At 39.0% G+C, this 16997-nt stretch overlaps 2 protein-coding genes across 3 annotated transcripts in view; both read right to left on the reverse strand.

Annotated features, from left to right (window-relative positions):
• The window catches only part of LOC144660590 (P-selectin-like), a 179468-nt gene that overhangs the window by 129500 nt on the left and 32971 nt on the right, over positions 1–16997 (reverse strand). The gene's annotated exons all lie outside the window — the stretch shown is intronic.
• LOC144660642 (methyltransferase-like protein 27) lies at positions 5340–10705 on the reverse strand. The gene is made up of 4 exons (XM_078521322.1): positions 10404–10705; positions 8250–8387; positions 6330–6708; positions 5340–5745 (listed from the first exon to the last, which is right to left on the reverse strand). Exons 2-4 carry the CDS (start codon positions 8370–8372, stop codon positions 5567–5569), a joined length of 681 nt encoding a protein of 226 aa, XP_078377448.1. The 5' UTR covers positions 8373–8387; positions 10404–10705; the 3' UTR covers positions 5340–5566.

Below are 16997 nucleotides of genomic sequence, written 5' to 3' on the forward strand. Positions count from 1 at the left end.
GGGCTTCTGATAGAGGGGCATTTTTGTTTGAAACTGTTAAGGTAAATTTGGGTGAAATTTAAAGTAATTTATAAAAGAAAGAAAACTATTTTTGGAACGCCAACAGAGAGTTTCACGCAAGAACACTCCATGCAGTCTATGCAGGTTGTCAGGCCTGTCTGGTGTGCGTCTCCTAATTTTTACTACAAATTCTAATTTTGCTTAAAAAGCGAACGAAATATTTTCAACAAAACCCATGTAAAGCGACAGAAAAAGAACTTTATGTTGAGTCCCGCCTTAGATTTTACCGTATTTTCTTGATTAAACGCCGGACCCCGATTAAACGCCGGCCTCGTATAAACGCTGTTTGTCACAAATCTCGATTGCAACATAGACTATCCAATCCGTAATAGTGCACCTTTAGGAAATAATCACCTTTGGATACCCAGAGGCACTTTTTCGGGGCAGAACGAAGAGAAAAATTGTCCTGCCTTGACAAAATGCCCCTTGGTCTCGAAGATCGGTAACAATAAATCAATCTGAAAAATTGGCAGAAAATTGCTGTCCGTTATAAATAAACGCCGGGCCCCGATTAAACGCCGGCTTCAAATAAACGCCGGGTTCACGAAGTCAAGTTTGAAATAAACGCCGGGGCGTTTATTTGAGAAAATACGGTATGCCCGAGTCTTCCACTTCATGATCAGTCCGGGTATGGCGCAGTGGTAAGAGCGCTTTCCTTCCATCAATGTGTCCTGGGTTTGATTTCCGGACCCGACGTCATATGTGGGTTGAGTAACTTGAGTTTGTTGTTAGTTCTACTCGTCCTTGCTCCGATGGTTTTTCTCCGGGTTTTACGGTTTTCCTCCCCCTGCCCGGGCCCAAGAAACCAACACTTCCAAGTTCCAATTCGATCGGCAATCCGAGGGTCACAGGTTTGTTAGTCGCAAGACTATTAAGTGCAGCCCTCGTAAAATGACGTCAATTTATTTATTTATTCTTGTCAAGAGAAATTCAACAAGGTTGCATGCAACAGTCTTAAGTTGCAACTGAAAAGCCTGTGGCCCTCGGATTCCCGATTGAATTGGAATTTAGTGCCTGGGTTCACCCGTATACAGGGCGCGGAGGGGGAAGTGACAAGAAACAATTATTCGTATACACTGCAGTGGCGGATCCGGACCTTCAGAAAAGGGGGGGGCCCTGATCATCCAGACCCTGGAATAAGGGGGGGAGGGGGTGGCGCTCTCAAAAATTATTTTTCACGGCCCTAAGGCCCTCTGTTTGGCCTAAAAATAAGGAGGGGGCCCGGACCCCTCCCTTAGATCCGTCACTGTAGTCTTAAGTTTTTCATTTTTTAATCTAAATGCAAACTTTCTCATTTCACTCTGTCGCCAACAGTAGATTAGCGGATTCGAAAACCACTGGTAGAAAATGCAGCGCAACAGCACCAACTATAAACATAGTTGTCTTAAGCGTTTTGCTTTCTTTGGCTACACTTTGTTCTATAAGAATATTGCTTTTCCGGCCCAGGCTGAATATCCTTCCGACAACATTTTGAAAATCTTCCGAAATCTTCGGAAAATGGTCGGAAATCTTCGGAAAATCGTCAAAAACATCGTAATTAGTAGGTCTTTACAACAGAATAATACATGATTGCTTGGATATATGAAATTTATCTTCTCGTGTTCAAAACCGATATCTCACTCGTTCGCTAGGCTCACTCGTGAGCTATCGATTTGAACACTCGAAGATAAACTTCATATCTCCGCCCAACCATGCATTATCCTCTATTTAACTAATTTTGCCGTTAAGAGAAAGGAGGAATTTCATAAGGTTTAGTTAAAACCTATTATTTTATTGTATTCACAAATTTTCAACTCACAAAACAACAGCTTTTCAAAAACTGATCAGCATTTTGGGTCTATTCATAAAATATTCTTAAAATTTCGCAAATTTCAGCCTGGATATTCTTATAAAATAATTATTGGGGGCCCAAAAGCTACCGACTGGCGCCCCCCAACTCCTGGGTTGCACTTTGGCTGCATGTCTGGGTCCCCGGCTAGTGAATTTGGCTTCCTGGAGCCTTTCTGGGCCTGATATCTCAGAGAATTCGCAGAAACCTGGCTGCCAGGTTTTCGCTTAGCCAGCAACCTTAACTTGAGGGGGCTCAACCATGGTATGGGGACCTTGCGCAATTGTCCAGGCACTGGGCTATCTGCTGGTGTCCAGCTGGCGGGTAGCTGTCAAAAGCTGGGGAGAGGGGAGGGTGTCACTTTTGACCACTGGGCCTAGCTTGGTTCCGGCCCCTTTGAGCAATTTTGTGTGAACTTGGAATGCACTTGTGTAGTCTGTAAATATTTTGAATGACACCGGTCCAGGGTTCCCTGTCTAGATGGCACCCTGCCGGTGTTGCAGCTGCCAGCTGGGCTCCTGGGGTAACAACCTTCTAGCCTGGGGGGAGGGCTGGGGACTTGTACTAGCCCCGGGCTGTTTTGAGCCTTGGGCGCCAGGCTCTTGGAAAATCGAACAGTTATATTCTTACAGTAAAGAGAGTGTGTATTTTTTCCACTCTTCTTCTGGTGGCGAAGTGTTTCACCATATAAAATCAAGTACAAACATAATAATAAAAAAATAATAAAAGTTAAAAACAGTAAAGAAGTTAAAAATGGTTAGTTTATTGCCCTGGATACCCCACATAAGAGAGCAACGATCCAAAGTGCGATCACTGTCACCTTAATGTTTGGTTTTGTGACAAGGTAAGGATGATGGATATTAATTTCGCTATAAGCCTCTTGCAAGTTACCAACATCAGTTAAATAGAAGAACAAACAGACACGGCTCGTAGAGATCAAGAAGAGTGCTAGGTGTGAAAAAAAAAACGCATAAAAACGTATCAGATTCGGTCGTACGGACGGAGTAACTCGAATGTTTTGCACAGAATAAGTGATGGATGCACTGCTCGAGACCAGTTAGGGACGGACCATTACTTTCTTGGAGGGGGGGGGGGGGGGATGAAAAATTTTCCTTTGCAAACTTTCTTTTTAGTTTATGCAATCTCTGCAAACATTTTTTTTCGAAATTTTTACTATTTTTTGTTATACATATAGTGTTTGCAAACAATTAATTTTGTCTTTCCAGGTCCTGCAAACAATTTTTTTCAATATTTTTCATCCCCCCCCCCCCCTCCAAAAAAATAATGGTCCGTCCCTTATAGCCAGCGTAGCTTGGCGTTCTATAGACCAGTTAAAACATCAATTGCCGCTAAAACAGGCCACCAAGTTGTTAGTGTTGCTCAGTCTGGATTCTTGGTCTTCTTTTCACGGCCATTATCACCAAAAACACGTCGAGCAGAACAGTCAAGGGACAAGTGATGCTGTTAATGGTGATAGTGATGATACAATAACCTCGTACATGCATAGCATTTGCATTTCGCCTTCCTTGTTAATGTTAGCCAACTTGTTGGCAATGTTTGTAAAATTTGAGCTGGAGATGTTGAGCATTACATTATTGTATTAATATACTTTGTTAAATTCATTAATTATTCATGAGGGTTCAAACCAATCCCAGTACCATATTCAGATCACATGTACACAACTGTAAACCCCAATACAAATCAAACAATAGAATTAACTTTTGATACAAACTCCTGCTCAGCTAATAAGTATTCATTAACTTTTGATACAGATCTGTACTGATTCGCATAACAATACGTTGTACACCCAAGAACCGACATTAATTCAGCTTCTTATTTTATGTAGTAGAATAAAATATAAAATATTCGGTTCTTGGGTGTGCAAATGTTACCTTACTACGTACATTTTCCCATGCAGTGTAGTTTTTTTTTTCGACCAATTTTAATTGTAAGTTATGTAGACGAGCTGTTAGCTAATTAATTGAGTTGCACCGAATTCGAAATTATCTTTTACATGTTTAAAGCTTATTATCCACCACAACTGCCTTTCCTTGCTAAGTGAAGTTTTACTCGAGTTGATCAAATCAGACTAAAAACCGAAGAATTGACGTAGTTTCCATAGTATGACACGCGATCTGTTTATCTCGAGGAGAGTGATTCGTGATTCAAGCTGACCCGTTCGTGAAATGCATTTTACGTCTTGTACACTGTGAACTCGTCTAGGAGATCAAGTTTTGCTACTAGGATACTGAAAGTTAATTCGACACGAAATAGTTCAAAAAAGTTTCTAGCACGTTTCTCAAACAGAGCTCCAAGAGATACAAAAAACCTTTCACCGTCTTTCAATATCAAAAAGAAAAAATGCTCACGAATGGATTATAAGAATGGGCAGAAACGAGAAATTCCTGGCAAAGCGGACATAAATATTTGTGTGTTCCGAGAACTATATGGAAGACTGCTTCGAAGAAGATCACAGATACAGTCTCCTGAGTGAAAATACCCACAAAAAAAGAAAAAGGCAGACGCAATACCAACCAATGTTACGATATCGATTATGCTATTTCACTTTTTTACTTTATTTCAGGGAGGATTTTTAATCAACCAGAGAAACTCTCTGTTGTTGTTGTTGACTTCGTCGTATTTTCTCGATTAATCGCGGGTTCTCGATTAAACGCCGGGTCAAAACTGCTAACTTTTAAATAAACCCTGGGGGCGTTTGATCGAGGTCCCGGCGATTATTTGTGGTCAAGCAAACAATTAAATATATTCTTTTCAGTAGCACTGCTACGACAAACTGGTACGGTCTGCTACTTTGGTAATTTTTTATAATGTTCAAGGAAACGTCCGGCGTAAAATAACTAGGATGGATGCTGTAAACAAAACGAAACAGCAATGTTCGCGTTCATGTCGTCATGACTGACGCGAACAGTGGAGGAGGACGTTTATTACCGCGAAGGACATTGGCGACATTGCCGTTTATGGACTTATTGGTTGTTTATGTTCTGTTTGTCACAAATCTTGATTGCAACATGCACGTACCGTATGCAATACTGCAACATTGGTAACATGATCATCCTCGGAGACCCAGAGACAGATTTGTCGAGCGGGACGACGAGAAAAATCGAGGGTCTCGAAGGATAGGTAATAATAGATCAACCTGAAAAAGTTGCAGAAAATTGCACTTCGATAATGAACTCGATCGGACCCCGATTTAACGCCGGAACACACAAATATTTGTGTCCGCTTTTGAGCAATTGTTCTTTAAATATCGAAAGACGGTGAAAACGGAAAACCTCTTTTTGTATTTCTTGGAGCTCTGTTTAAGCAAAATGGAGCTGCACAAACAGGCATTTTGACAAACAAAAGCCACTACAAAGAAACAAGGAGTTTGAAGTAATCAAAATTTTCCCGCTCAACTTCAGGCTGAGCTCTTTGACGTCACGCATACAGGCATGCCACTGAAACAGAGGAAACAAATATTCTAAATGAACATAACATGATTAAAAATTCCAACTGGCAGGAGGCAGATTAGCTGGCTATAATACAAAGCGTGACGAAGATTTGAACGCGGGACAACCAACAACAAATCCAGGGAATACTGGCAGGGTGAAGTGCTTGAACCTCCGGATTTACACACCAGCACCCTAAACCACTCGGCCACGCTGTCTCCCTAATTAATTAATTATTCAATACTTTATAAATAAGTCCGTTGGTCTCTTTAGGCAAATCATCGTTGTTGAAATATGGTATCTTCTCATTGGAAAAAATCTGCCATCTTCCCGTTTTCTCCAACTCCAACATCTTTTCTTCATATTCCTTCATATCCTGAATCCGCAGTGTAAAGCTCAAAAGTCCACCTGCAGTATGTGAAAACAAGTTCAACTAATATAAAACATCGAGAAAACCCGGGGGGGTGGGGACTCGCATATGAAAGGAGCGGGGATACTCGTGGTCTCGCTTAGGGGTGTAAATTTCGGATTTTTCATCATCATCATCATCATCATCATCATCATCATCATCATCATCATCATCATCATCATCATCATCATCATCGTCATCATCATCATCATCATTTATTTGCCACTTCAGAATTACAAATACAAATTAAAATAACTTAAAAGATAGGGCGAGGAGACCTCCAAGAAACCACAAGGCTTATGGGGGAGGCCACCTCGGGTTAGCAATAAGTTTGTAATTTCGCTGTGAATGTGCAGCTAGGCCAATTTCAGACTCATTTTATTAGAAATGTAATCATTTTTTTTCTTAAAAGAAGAGAAGCTACTCGAACCAGTGATCGATTCTGGTAGAGAATTCCAAATTTTAGGACCCTGGAAAAGTATTGTAAACTGCTTTAGATTTGCATCCCTGTCCTTTCTATATGGGAGTCTTCCCCCACGTATACCCCCCCCCCCCACCGGGTGAATGTCTTCCTTATCCTTACCAGCCTTTACCATCCTAATCATCTCGTCAAGAGCCTCTGGTCGCACATGCGCCGCACTAAGCGTGCCCGTACTGATCAGCGCATCGTACTCTCCTGTTTCTATCTCCTGATTCCGCTGTTCATTCAGTGAGGTGCAGATTAGCTTCTTGTAGACATTCCTCTTTTTCGCTTCATTTAACATTTCTTGTGAAATATCAAGAGCGTCAATATTCGTGTAGCCAAGTTTGAAAAGTTCCACACCAGCAAGTCCTGTTCCGGCCCCTGCATCAATAATCTTGATCTCACTTTGCGTTTTGTCTTGAAAAACATGTTTGATGGCAGCATCAAGAGATGCGGTCAGCGGCTTGTGGTACGCGATCCCAGCTGTATGCAGGACGTCCTAAAAATCACAGCAACTACATGAATAAACCCAACGGCTACCCATATGGCTGAGACAGGGGAGGTGAAAACGAGGGAGTGAGACATCTCTACCTTTCACATCACGTTTCAATTATTGTTAAAGTATTTGTCCGAAATGGAATTCTGTGTGGTCGCACAAAACTATGGATGAATTAGTGATCACTATCGAAGCTAGGGAAGGGGAAGCTCTACACAAACTCTGTGAAGACCTTAACTCACTACCTTCTTACCATCTATAACTCGCCAAAAATAGTCAAACAACATAACTGTGTATAGTAGACATAGTAGGCACTTGTCATCTGTCATTATAACCCACCAATTAATTTCCGCGCGCGCTTATTGGACAAAACGCATCACGTGGGACAAAATCGGACGACGGTATCAGAAAGGATACACGGTCCGAATTGATAGACACGCCCAAAACAGACGAACAAAGTCCCTTTTTCCGGTCTAACTTTGTAATCAAATCACAGTGTTAAAGAAATTACGTAAAGCAACAAACTTGAGTTTATTTCAGCCGCAATTACGCCTTGATTATAACTGTAGGTTATTTTCCTTTTTACCGGTGAACGTTGTCGAAATTTATCGGAGGGTTATAAAATAAAAAACCTTTTTTTGGTTTGCTCGTTTATTGGGTGATAATGCCCTTGGCTGAAAGATTGTCCTTAAAGTTTTACAGTTGCCCTCGAAGCTTTGCTTCTCCGCCAATTGTTCATTTTTCGGACAATCTTTCAGCATGATGCGTTATCCTCCAATATACCAGCCGCCTGCATATCTGAAGGGGTTTATAATTATCTACTCAATCATTGTTGCAACATCGTGTTTATCTTCAAAAAAAAAATTGTTGCAATATCGTTAAGAGCAAAACCTTCAGTACTTTCCCCTTTATCTAGCAACGGGTGCGGATTCAGGAAAGGGAGCCGAGCTAGGCGTCCCTTTCACTTTTGTTGGTAAAAACCTTCATCCTTCATAAGCGTAAAGTTTCTGCAACTAATGCCTCTAGAATGCTGTGAAAAGTATTCCAGACAAGGAAGATTGTTTAAATTTCGGGGAGGAGATGATTATTCACCCCAAATGTCTTTATGCCGGCACTAGGTTGTGCAAGACCATGTACCATGGGACAGTTCGGATCACTTCGATCGTCGCTCTGCGTGAAAGTAGTTCTCATGAAATCGTTCACGATCGCCCTGGTCTGCGACCAGTCGCCCGGATAGAACACGGGCGATCCAAGCGATCGCCATCGCCCCTATCGCCGCAGGCATTACCGATCGTCTGTGAAGTGTTCTCATATAATCGCCGCGATCGTAAGAGCACTTTTGGAGTGACAGAGGCGATAGAAACGATCGGGGCGATTATGTGAGAACCAACCTTAAGGAGTACATACGTCTGTGTGCTTCGAATTGTGATTGGTTTACTGGATTGTGGCAGTCTGTGTCTTTTGTGTTTGGTCGGAGTGGTAACGCGTATACCGGTTTTACGACGTTCAACTGAAGATCGCTCTATTGCAATTAAGCAACATACCTTGTCATACTCGGTTGCCCAGTTTTTATAAAGACGTTTGATCTCATCTTCTGTCGTCTCGTTTGTTAGCTGGGTTATCTTTTTGCCAAAGTATTTGTCATAACTAGCGTCGTACAATGCCATTGTTCCCTTGAGATTCTTTAAAGAGAATACGCGTACAATGTTACCTTCCATATGAATAAGTTTTTGTGTGTTAATTGCATATTTTCTGTTGTTTTTTTTTGGTTTTAGTTTGCACTGTTCCTCTTTTTTTCCTCACATTCTTCCCTCTTCTTCTTTCTTTCTTCTATGTCTCATACCAATCTTTCAAGAATTTTAAAAAAAGCTGACCGACTTGAAAAAATCAACTCGGCAATAACCGCATGTAGTAACTACAAGCTATTTAAATAACAACGTATGCTTACTTAGGGACGGACCGTTATTTTCCTGGAGGGGGTATGAAAAATATTTAAAGAATTGTTTGCAGGGCCCAAAAAGACAAAATATGCAAATATGGCCGCCGTTAATTTTCAGCTCCCAGAAGAACAATTTTTCAACACAATAAATTACTTTAACCTAAAGATCAAGTCAAAGTATCGACAAAGTAAATCAGTGTATGAAGTTTCAAGGCTATACCTTTATATAATGAAAAGCTACAGAGACATTTATATGGCCAAAAACATGAAAACGAGGCTAGGCAGGCCAGAGTGGGTTTTTCCATACAAATCTCTTAAATTTGAATGAGTCACAAATCTGCAGCCTTTCGACCAAAAACACTCAAACTTTGTATTGTAGCATATGATTCCATATATTTTTTAAGTGTTACCATCAGTGTTTTAAGAAACTTGAACAGACAACAGAAATGAATATAAATGACAACCATTTTTGCATAAGGTCTAAACACATAAAAAAGTAGTTTGCATTTCAAAAAATGTTTGCAGAGGTGCATAAATTAAAACAAAAAGTTTGCATGCAACATCTACAATTAGTAATAATATCATATAGAAAATATTAACGGTCTGATAATTTTCTTTGTATCTTTTGTTTGCATTTGTTTAATTTGCTTTTTATGTAGCAAAGATGAAGATTAACATAACCGCCCGTCACGCTCTGTAGGCCAGACTTAACTCACTGATATGAAGTTTGTACATATGGTTTTGCCTATATGTTTTTATACATTGATTTCCCAACCGCGCAGACGACGTGAAAATGATTGTCGTTGCCGTTGTCAAAACAACTGATATCAGTCTTGCAAAATGCATATAATGGCCGTGAACGGCAAATAGATATTGCTTTGTGAGTTCAGTCAACATTTATCAGTAAGCGAGCTTTAGATTTGACTACAAGTACGAGATCTAATACCAGTACGACTTTGGAATTTCGAGAAAATTGTATTCCTGTTGCTGACTGTCGCATAAATAAACGTTAGGGATAAGATTGGTGTAATAAGTGATTATAGCAGGCACATAAATAAATTCGGTTTGAAACCTCGGACTCGTACTGAATCTCGTACTCGTATATATATCTAAATGAAAAACGTCCAATTCTCAATTATTACAGATATATTTTTCTCAGTTGAAGGAAGCACTTTCGCCACTTTGAGTTAGCATTTATAAAGAACGTTCTCTTGACCCGCTGAGCATGATCTATATCAATATTAAGGTGTTTGCACACGGGCGATCATGTCTCCGCTACATGTCTCCTCAGTGTAAACAGCACACGATTTTGTCGCTGCTTTGACCGTGGTTAAACGTCCCAGACAATTTTTCTTTCTATTTCGGGAAATTTCGCTCATATCGAAGTGGAAGTATGAGCAAGGATAGATAAAAAAGTTCCTGGGTGTAAATATATTTCCATTTCCTTGAATAAACGCTCCACATCCGAACCGAAGTGCTTTGACAAATGGCGGCATTTCCTTGTTTTCAAACATGCAGAACTGTTTAAGTTAAGCTCCAAAAAACTTTGTAAACCGTCAGGATACCCACAATGTATCAAACTGCGAACTTAGAAAATTAGAATCTTATCTTTGAAGTACTTTTCTTGGTTTTTACAATTTTCTGTCGTTTGACTGCGGTCGAGTCGCTGCCACTTGTTGCTCAGCGAGATGTTCTTGCGACATGTCACCTCGTGTGCTGGCAGCTTTAAAGAGTAATTTTGTAAGTAATTTCAACTTACTTTCAATCCTTTTGATAGTGCTGGTAGATACCGGCCTTCGAGCACCGAAAAACTTGCTTAGTAAAGAAAGGTCTGATTCCCTTCAAGCTTAGGTGCGGGATTGCAGGAAAACGCGATACCTATTTGCAGTCATTGAATAATGTATCAGCCCGGTTGTATCAGTCAATTCCAAGCGAGATCATCCCCCCCCGGGCAACCCCCGGGCATTTGGCCGCTACTGAGGCCCAGATAGTGGGGAATTTGATTGAACAGAAGCTCGGTCAGGCATTTGACCGTCGACAAAATGTGTCATAAACTATAAAATGCTAGCGAGCTCAAGCGCGTGAAGTTAGTATTTGGTTATGTCAATCTCAAGTACCCTAGTTTCAACGTATCTATCTTTTCATATTAAAATTGGCTGACAAATAGGGCACGAGTGTCCGTTTAGACCAAGTGCTAACGAGAAGGTAAATGTTAACATGATGTTAACATCAGCTTAACATGTTAACATCATATTAACATGTTAACCTGATGTTAACATCATGTTAACATGTTAACATCAGGTTACAGGGACCGCGCAGAGGGAGGGGCTAGCCCCCCCCCCCCCCCCACTTTTGTGCAAAAATAAATAAATAAAATAAAATAATCGTAAAATAAAATAAACGAAGCAAAAAAATCGTAAGTTCGGTCGTAATAAACAAAAGTTTATACTGGCAAAGTAGACGCGCAGATAAGTTAACAACAAACATTGTCATAAATTAGTTATAAGTTGCTATAACTATCAAATGATTTTTTAGTTTAAGCTTTGTGCTAGTACTGGTTAATGTCTTTTTAATGGCTTCTTTGTGCAAACGGACCTCTCAGGAAAACATAATTGGTTAATTTCGATCCGAATTGATGACTGGGTTAAGTTTATAAGGCGATTTCCAAACAAATTGTTCAGTCGATTGTCGCGTCCAGTTGATAGAGGTACGATAATAAGAGTTCCGACCTTGATCTTTTAACAACGAGCATAAAATTATTGCTCCTCTTTTTACGTGTCCTGGTTTTATCTCAATCAGCGAAAAGTTTCACAGATTGGTGAGCAATAACGGTCACATCGCAGGTTTTTTTGAGCAACGTTGCTTTATGGAAATAAAATTTAGTTTGCTATTTATAAATGCATTTCTCGCCATTTTAGAGGAATTAACAGTATATACCCCCTCCCCCCCCCCCCCCCCCGCTAAATTCGCGCTCACGCGAGTCCGTCTTTAGCCCCCCACTCTAAAATTTGCTGCGCGGGCCCTGGGTTAACATGTTAACCTGATGTTAACATCATGTTTAAAACATAGCTGCGATAGCTTATTTAGTTTACGACACTTATTAGTAGTATAATCTTATCATTAATTGAAAATACATTCAACGAACTTTTATAACTTAGGTCATTACATTTTGCCTTAACATTTGGTTAAAGTTGCATCGGTATAGATTGATAACAGTTAGCTCAGCCACGTAGGCCAAGGGCAACCCTAAAACATGGAATCCGGCAATCCGGAAACCGGAAACCGGAATCCGGAATCTGGAAAACAAAATCGGAAAGACCGGAGAAAGCAAGTTCTTTAAATCCGAACTATTACGTTGCATAGTTGGTTCCTGATAAAAATAAAGTACATGTACCCAATAAAATCAATGTGAATTCTAGGTCTTAATTTTTGACAAAGAATTCTCTGTTGACCGAAATTCTAGCTAGCTAGAGCAGCTAGAGGGCTGTCGTTATAGAATGGCAACTAAGTGCGTACTGGGAGAGCAATCAAGGTCTCATTTAGTGCACGGTCTCGTAAATTAAAGAGCCATTACATCTGAGCACAGAAAAATATAATAAACATCTAGAATTTATGATGCATCTCTTATCAACGAACCAATTTCAACTTTCTGTTCTCACGGGTGGTTATTTTTTGATCACGAACTGAAATAACGCGTTTCCTCTTACATTACCGAAATGAGATTTATTACTTGAGAGCCTCTTAAAAGTGATTTATTTCAGCTAACAATCTGCAAAATACCATTAAATCATGCATCTGGGATCAAGAGCGCTCTGTATTGCTTTTATAATTTCTTAAACAGCAGAAAAATAGCATACAGCCGTCTCACATTGAACGAGATTATTTCGTTACACACAAAATGTTTTTGACCGCCAAAAAAGTATCAGTGTTGCAAATCACCACCAAATATTGATGTCACCTATCGCATTAAAATAAGCTATACGAATGACTTACTTCATTTTCCTCTTGGCTAGAAACGCTAGAGTTGCTAGGCGATTTGCCCGACCACATGTTGAAAGGGGCGCCCTGTTAAAAACCATGCAGCTTCAGGCACGCGATCCACCAGTCCACGCAAATGTTTAACGAACTGACTTTATTGTTCTAATAATGGCCTGTTGCTATGGTGGACACCTCATAGCAGGGCCGTAACTACTGCGGAGTAGCAAGAGGCAAGACGAGGCACTTGCCTCGTCTAGATTTTTACCCAAACTTTTTACCCAAAACATGTTTTGTTGGGAAAATAATCCCCAGTTAAACAAGATTGATTTTTCTCAAGAAATACCTCATGAAAAATGTCTCTTTAAGGGTTTCAGAGCTTCTAGATTTCAAACTTTTTTGGAGTGCATGCCCCCTGAGCCCCCTAGCGAGATCTTGCCTCGTCTATGGCCAAGTCTGGTTACGGCCTTGCATAGTCAAATATACAAGAATCGCGTTCCGATATATGTGCCGTGGACATATCACTTTAATACTGGCTATACAGTGGACTGCGTGCTTTTTGAGTTATACGTTTATATTGTTAATTTGGTCTAAATGGATAGAGTTATCCACTGCCACATTTTTAAAATCGTTTTCGCGTTAAGTTAAGGACGACGAGAAAAACAACAGAAGTTTTTTTCTTCAAGTGTTTAAAACATTGCGGTTTCCGGATTCCGGTTTCCGGTTCCGATTCCGGATTCCGGATTCCGTGTTTTAGGGTTGCCCGTTAACATCAGGTTAACATGATAGCCTGATGACGTCATGTTAACATGATGACATCATGTTAACAAGATGTTAACATGTTAACATGATGTTAACATGTTATCCGTCATCAGGCAAACATGTTAACATCATGTTAACATGTTAACATGATGTCATCATGTTAACATGACGTCATCAGGCTAACATGTTAACATCAGGTTAACATGTTAGCCTGATGACGTCATGTTAACAAGATGATAACCTGTTAACATCTTGTTAACATGTTAACATGATGTTGACATGTTAACCTGATGTTAACATGTTAACATGTTAACCTGATGTTAACATGTTAACATCATGTTAACATGATGTTAACATGATGTTAACATGTTAAACATGTTAACATGTTAACATGATGTTAACATGTTAACATCAGGTTAACATCATGTTAACATGATGTTAACATGATGTTAACATCATGTTAACATGATGTTAACATGATGTTAACATGTTAAACATGTTAACATGTTAACCTGATGTTAACATGTTAACATCAGGTTAACATCATGTTAACGTCAGGTTAACATGTTAACATCAGGTTAACATGTTAACATCAGGTTAACATGTTAACATCATACAGGTTAACATGTTAACATCATGTTAACATCAGGTTAACATGTTAACATCATACAGGTTAACATGTTAACATCATGTTAACATCATGTTAACATGTTAACATCATGTTAACATCATGTTAACATGTTAACATCATGTTAACATCAGGTTAACATGTTAACATCATGTTAACATCTGGTTAACATGTTAACATCTGGTTAACATCTGGTTAACATGTTAACATCATACAGGTTAACATGTTAACATCATGTTAACATCTGGTTAACATGTTAACATCTGGTTAACATGTTAACATCATGTTAACATCAGGTTAACATGTTAACATCATGTTAACATCATGATAACATGTTAACATCATGTTAACATCAGGTTAACATGTTAACATCATGTTAACATGTTAACATCATGTTAACATCAGGTTAACATGTTAACATCATGTTAACATCATGTTAACATGTTAACATCATGTTAACATCATGTTAACATGTTAACATCAGGTTAACATCATGTTAACATCAGGTTAACATGTTAACATCATGTTAACATCAGGTTAACATGTTAACATCATGTTAACATCAGGTTAACATGTTAACATCATGTTAACATGTTAACATCATACAGGTTAACATGTTAACATCATGTTAACATCTGGTTAACATGTTAACATCATACAGGTTAACATGTTAACATCAGGTTAACATGTTAACATCATGTTAACATCTGGTTAACATGTTAACATCATACAGGTTAACATGTTAACATCAGGTTAACATGTTAACATCAGGTTAACATGTTAACATCATGTTAACATGATGTTAACATGTTAACATCATGTTAACATCTGGTTAACATGTTAACATCATACAGGTTAACATGTTAACATCATGTTAACATCAGGTTAACATGTTAACATCAGGTTAACATGTTAACATCATGTTAACATCAGGTTAACATGTTAACATCATACAGGTTAACATGTTAACATCATGTTAACATGTTAACATCAACCTTGCATGGTAACATACCATACGATCCTATCTCAGTACGGCCACGTTATAAATAACGTATTTTCAGGGCTAATTTTCTAGGGGTGCTGTGGCTCGATGTCTTGTTGCATATTCCGATACTTTTCAGCCCTCTGCAGGTTCCTTTTTAACAGTCTTAATATAATTCTACCATTTGAGGGTCTGAATGGGGTTAACCGACTAGCGACAAAGGGCGAAAAATATAAGCACATCTATGCTACGCCTAAAGATATACGATAACTTAAAACTTCTCGAATAAGCCGCAAAATAAATTCAGAAAGAATAATATGAAAGAGTCTTTAACTTCAGTAAACACATTTTTATTTCATCGCGTATGATTCATATATCAGTTAACAGCCATCTAACAACTTCTTCGCCTTCTCCTATGTGTATTATATACTTTCCTTATACTGTTTAGGGAAAGATTTCCATCGCTCTTCATACTAATTCGTTACATTTCGTTTGTATTGTAAGTAGTATCTTGTAAATAGTGTTGTAATATTGTTATTATTTTTCTTTTGTGTTATCTTTTTAATGTTTGAAACAAAAAGAAGAAAAAAAAATGTATCAGAGCAAAGCTTCGAAAGTTCAAACCCACCAAAACTCCCACGTTTTAACTCTAACTCCTGATCAGAAATACATACGGCATGATGCATCTTTCCTCGCTATTTACAGTCGTGCCAAGAGAAGCGTACCCCCTAGAGTACATTAATGAATTGATTATTTGAAACTTGAATCCGTTAGTCAATTTCAATAATGCATTCATAATATTATAATATAAGGAATCATAATATAAGGACGGATCAATGTTCGAATCAAAATTTGGTTTCTGATCACAGTCGCCTGATTTGAAGTAAAGGGAAGGCGCCGGAGAGGACTTGAATTTTTCTTACAGTCTGTTTAAGGGATGTCAGACAACGTTTCGCACGAGCGATCACCAAAATGAACTGCCGATAAAAAAATTTATGCTGCCAGAAATTTGGTAAAATTTAACTTTTTTATGCGGAAAAATCATGTTTTAGAATTTCGAGGAACTTAAACTTCAAATTCAAGTCTTCTGCGTTTGTGAACCGGATGAAACACAGGCGGCCCAAGCTCTCTATCAGATTACCTTTGGACGTGACTCTTGCTTACGAGCGGTGTTGTGTTACAAAGATTCGATTTATAAGGGTTTGTATGGGAAACAACGGTTTTGCTTTAAAAGTAAAAAAAAATGTATATTTTGTGAATAAAGTTGACTTACCCTGATTCGTTGTTTCATTCTTTGTTGTCTGCCAGCTTTTCAGGTCGATCCAACGCGTTTTCGGCGAGTTATCGTTTTTTAGGTGTTCCACTTTATTTTAGCAGTGGAACACCTAAAAAACGATAACTCGCCGAAAACGCGTTGGATCGACCTGAAAAGCTGGCAGACAACAAAGAATGAAACAACGAATCAGGGTAAGTCAACTTTATTCACAAAATATACATTTTTTTTTACTTTTAAAGCAAAACCGTTGTTTCCCATACAAACCCTTATAAATCGAATCTTTGTAACACAACACCGCTCGTAAGCAAGAGTCACGTCCAAAGGTAATCTGATAGAGAGCTTGGGCCGCCTGTGGATGAAACTGGACGGTTAACAGATCTTTACGGAAAATTTTATACGAAGCCGACAGATACAAAGAGCCAGACACGTCGCGCCAAGTTTTTAGCGAGCATGAAAGTTTTTGTATCTTTTATTTTTATGGTGTTTTATTTCGACGGTTTTGCGAAGCAAAGCCTTTTTGATAACTTAACAGCAGAAGGGTTCAATCTTCGCCAGCTAAAAACATTTTAAAGAGTTTTGGCCGCGGCATAAAATTTATTTATCGGCAGTTCACTTTGATGATCGCTCGTGCGAAACGTTGCCTGACACCCCTTCAAACTTTGAACATGGACGTGTTTTTACTTTACTTCAAATCAGGGGACTGCGATTAGAAACCAAATTTTGATTCGAG

This window comes from Oculina patagonica, chromosome 7 (genome assembly GCF_052425735.1).
Source record: "Oculina patagonica isolate OP01 chromosome 7, crgOcupat, whole genome shotgun sequence".
In the NCBI taxonomy this organism is placed as follows: Eukaryota; Metazoa; Cnidaria; class Anthozoa; order Scleractinia; family Oculinidae; genus Oculina; species Oculina patagonica.

Bases quoted from the DNA above. Each gene is read 5' to 3' on its own strand.
- LOC144660642 (XM_078521322.1), bottom strand. From the start codon at position 8,372: ATGGCATTGTACGACGCTAGTTATGACAAATACTTTGGCAAAAAGATA. The intron at 6,709-8,249 runs GTATGTTGCTTA...TGTGATTTTTAG, and splicing joins GGGCAACCGAGTATGACAAG to GACGTCCTGCATACAGCTGG. The intron at 5,746-6,329 runs GTAAGGATAAGG...CACATACTGCAG, and splicing joins GATTAGGATGGTAAAGGCTG to GTGGACTTTTGAGCTTTACA.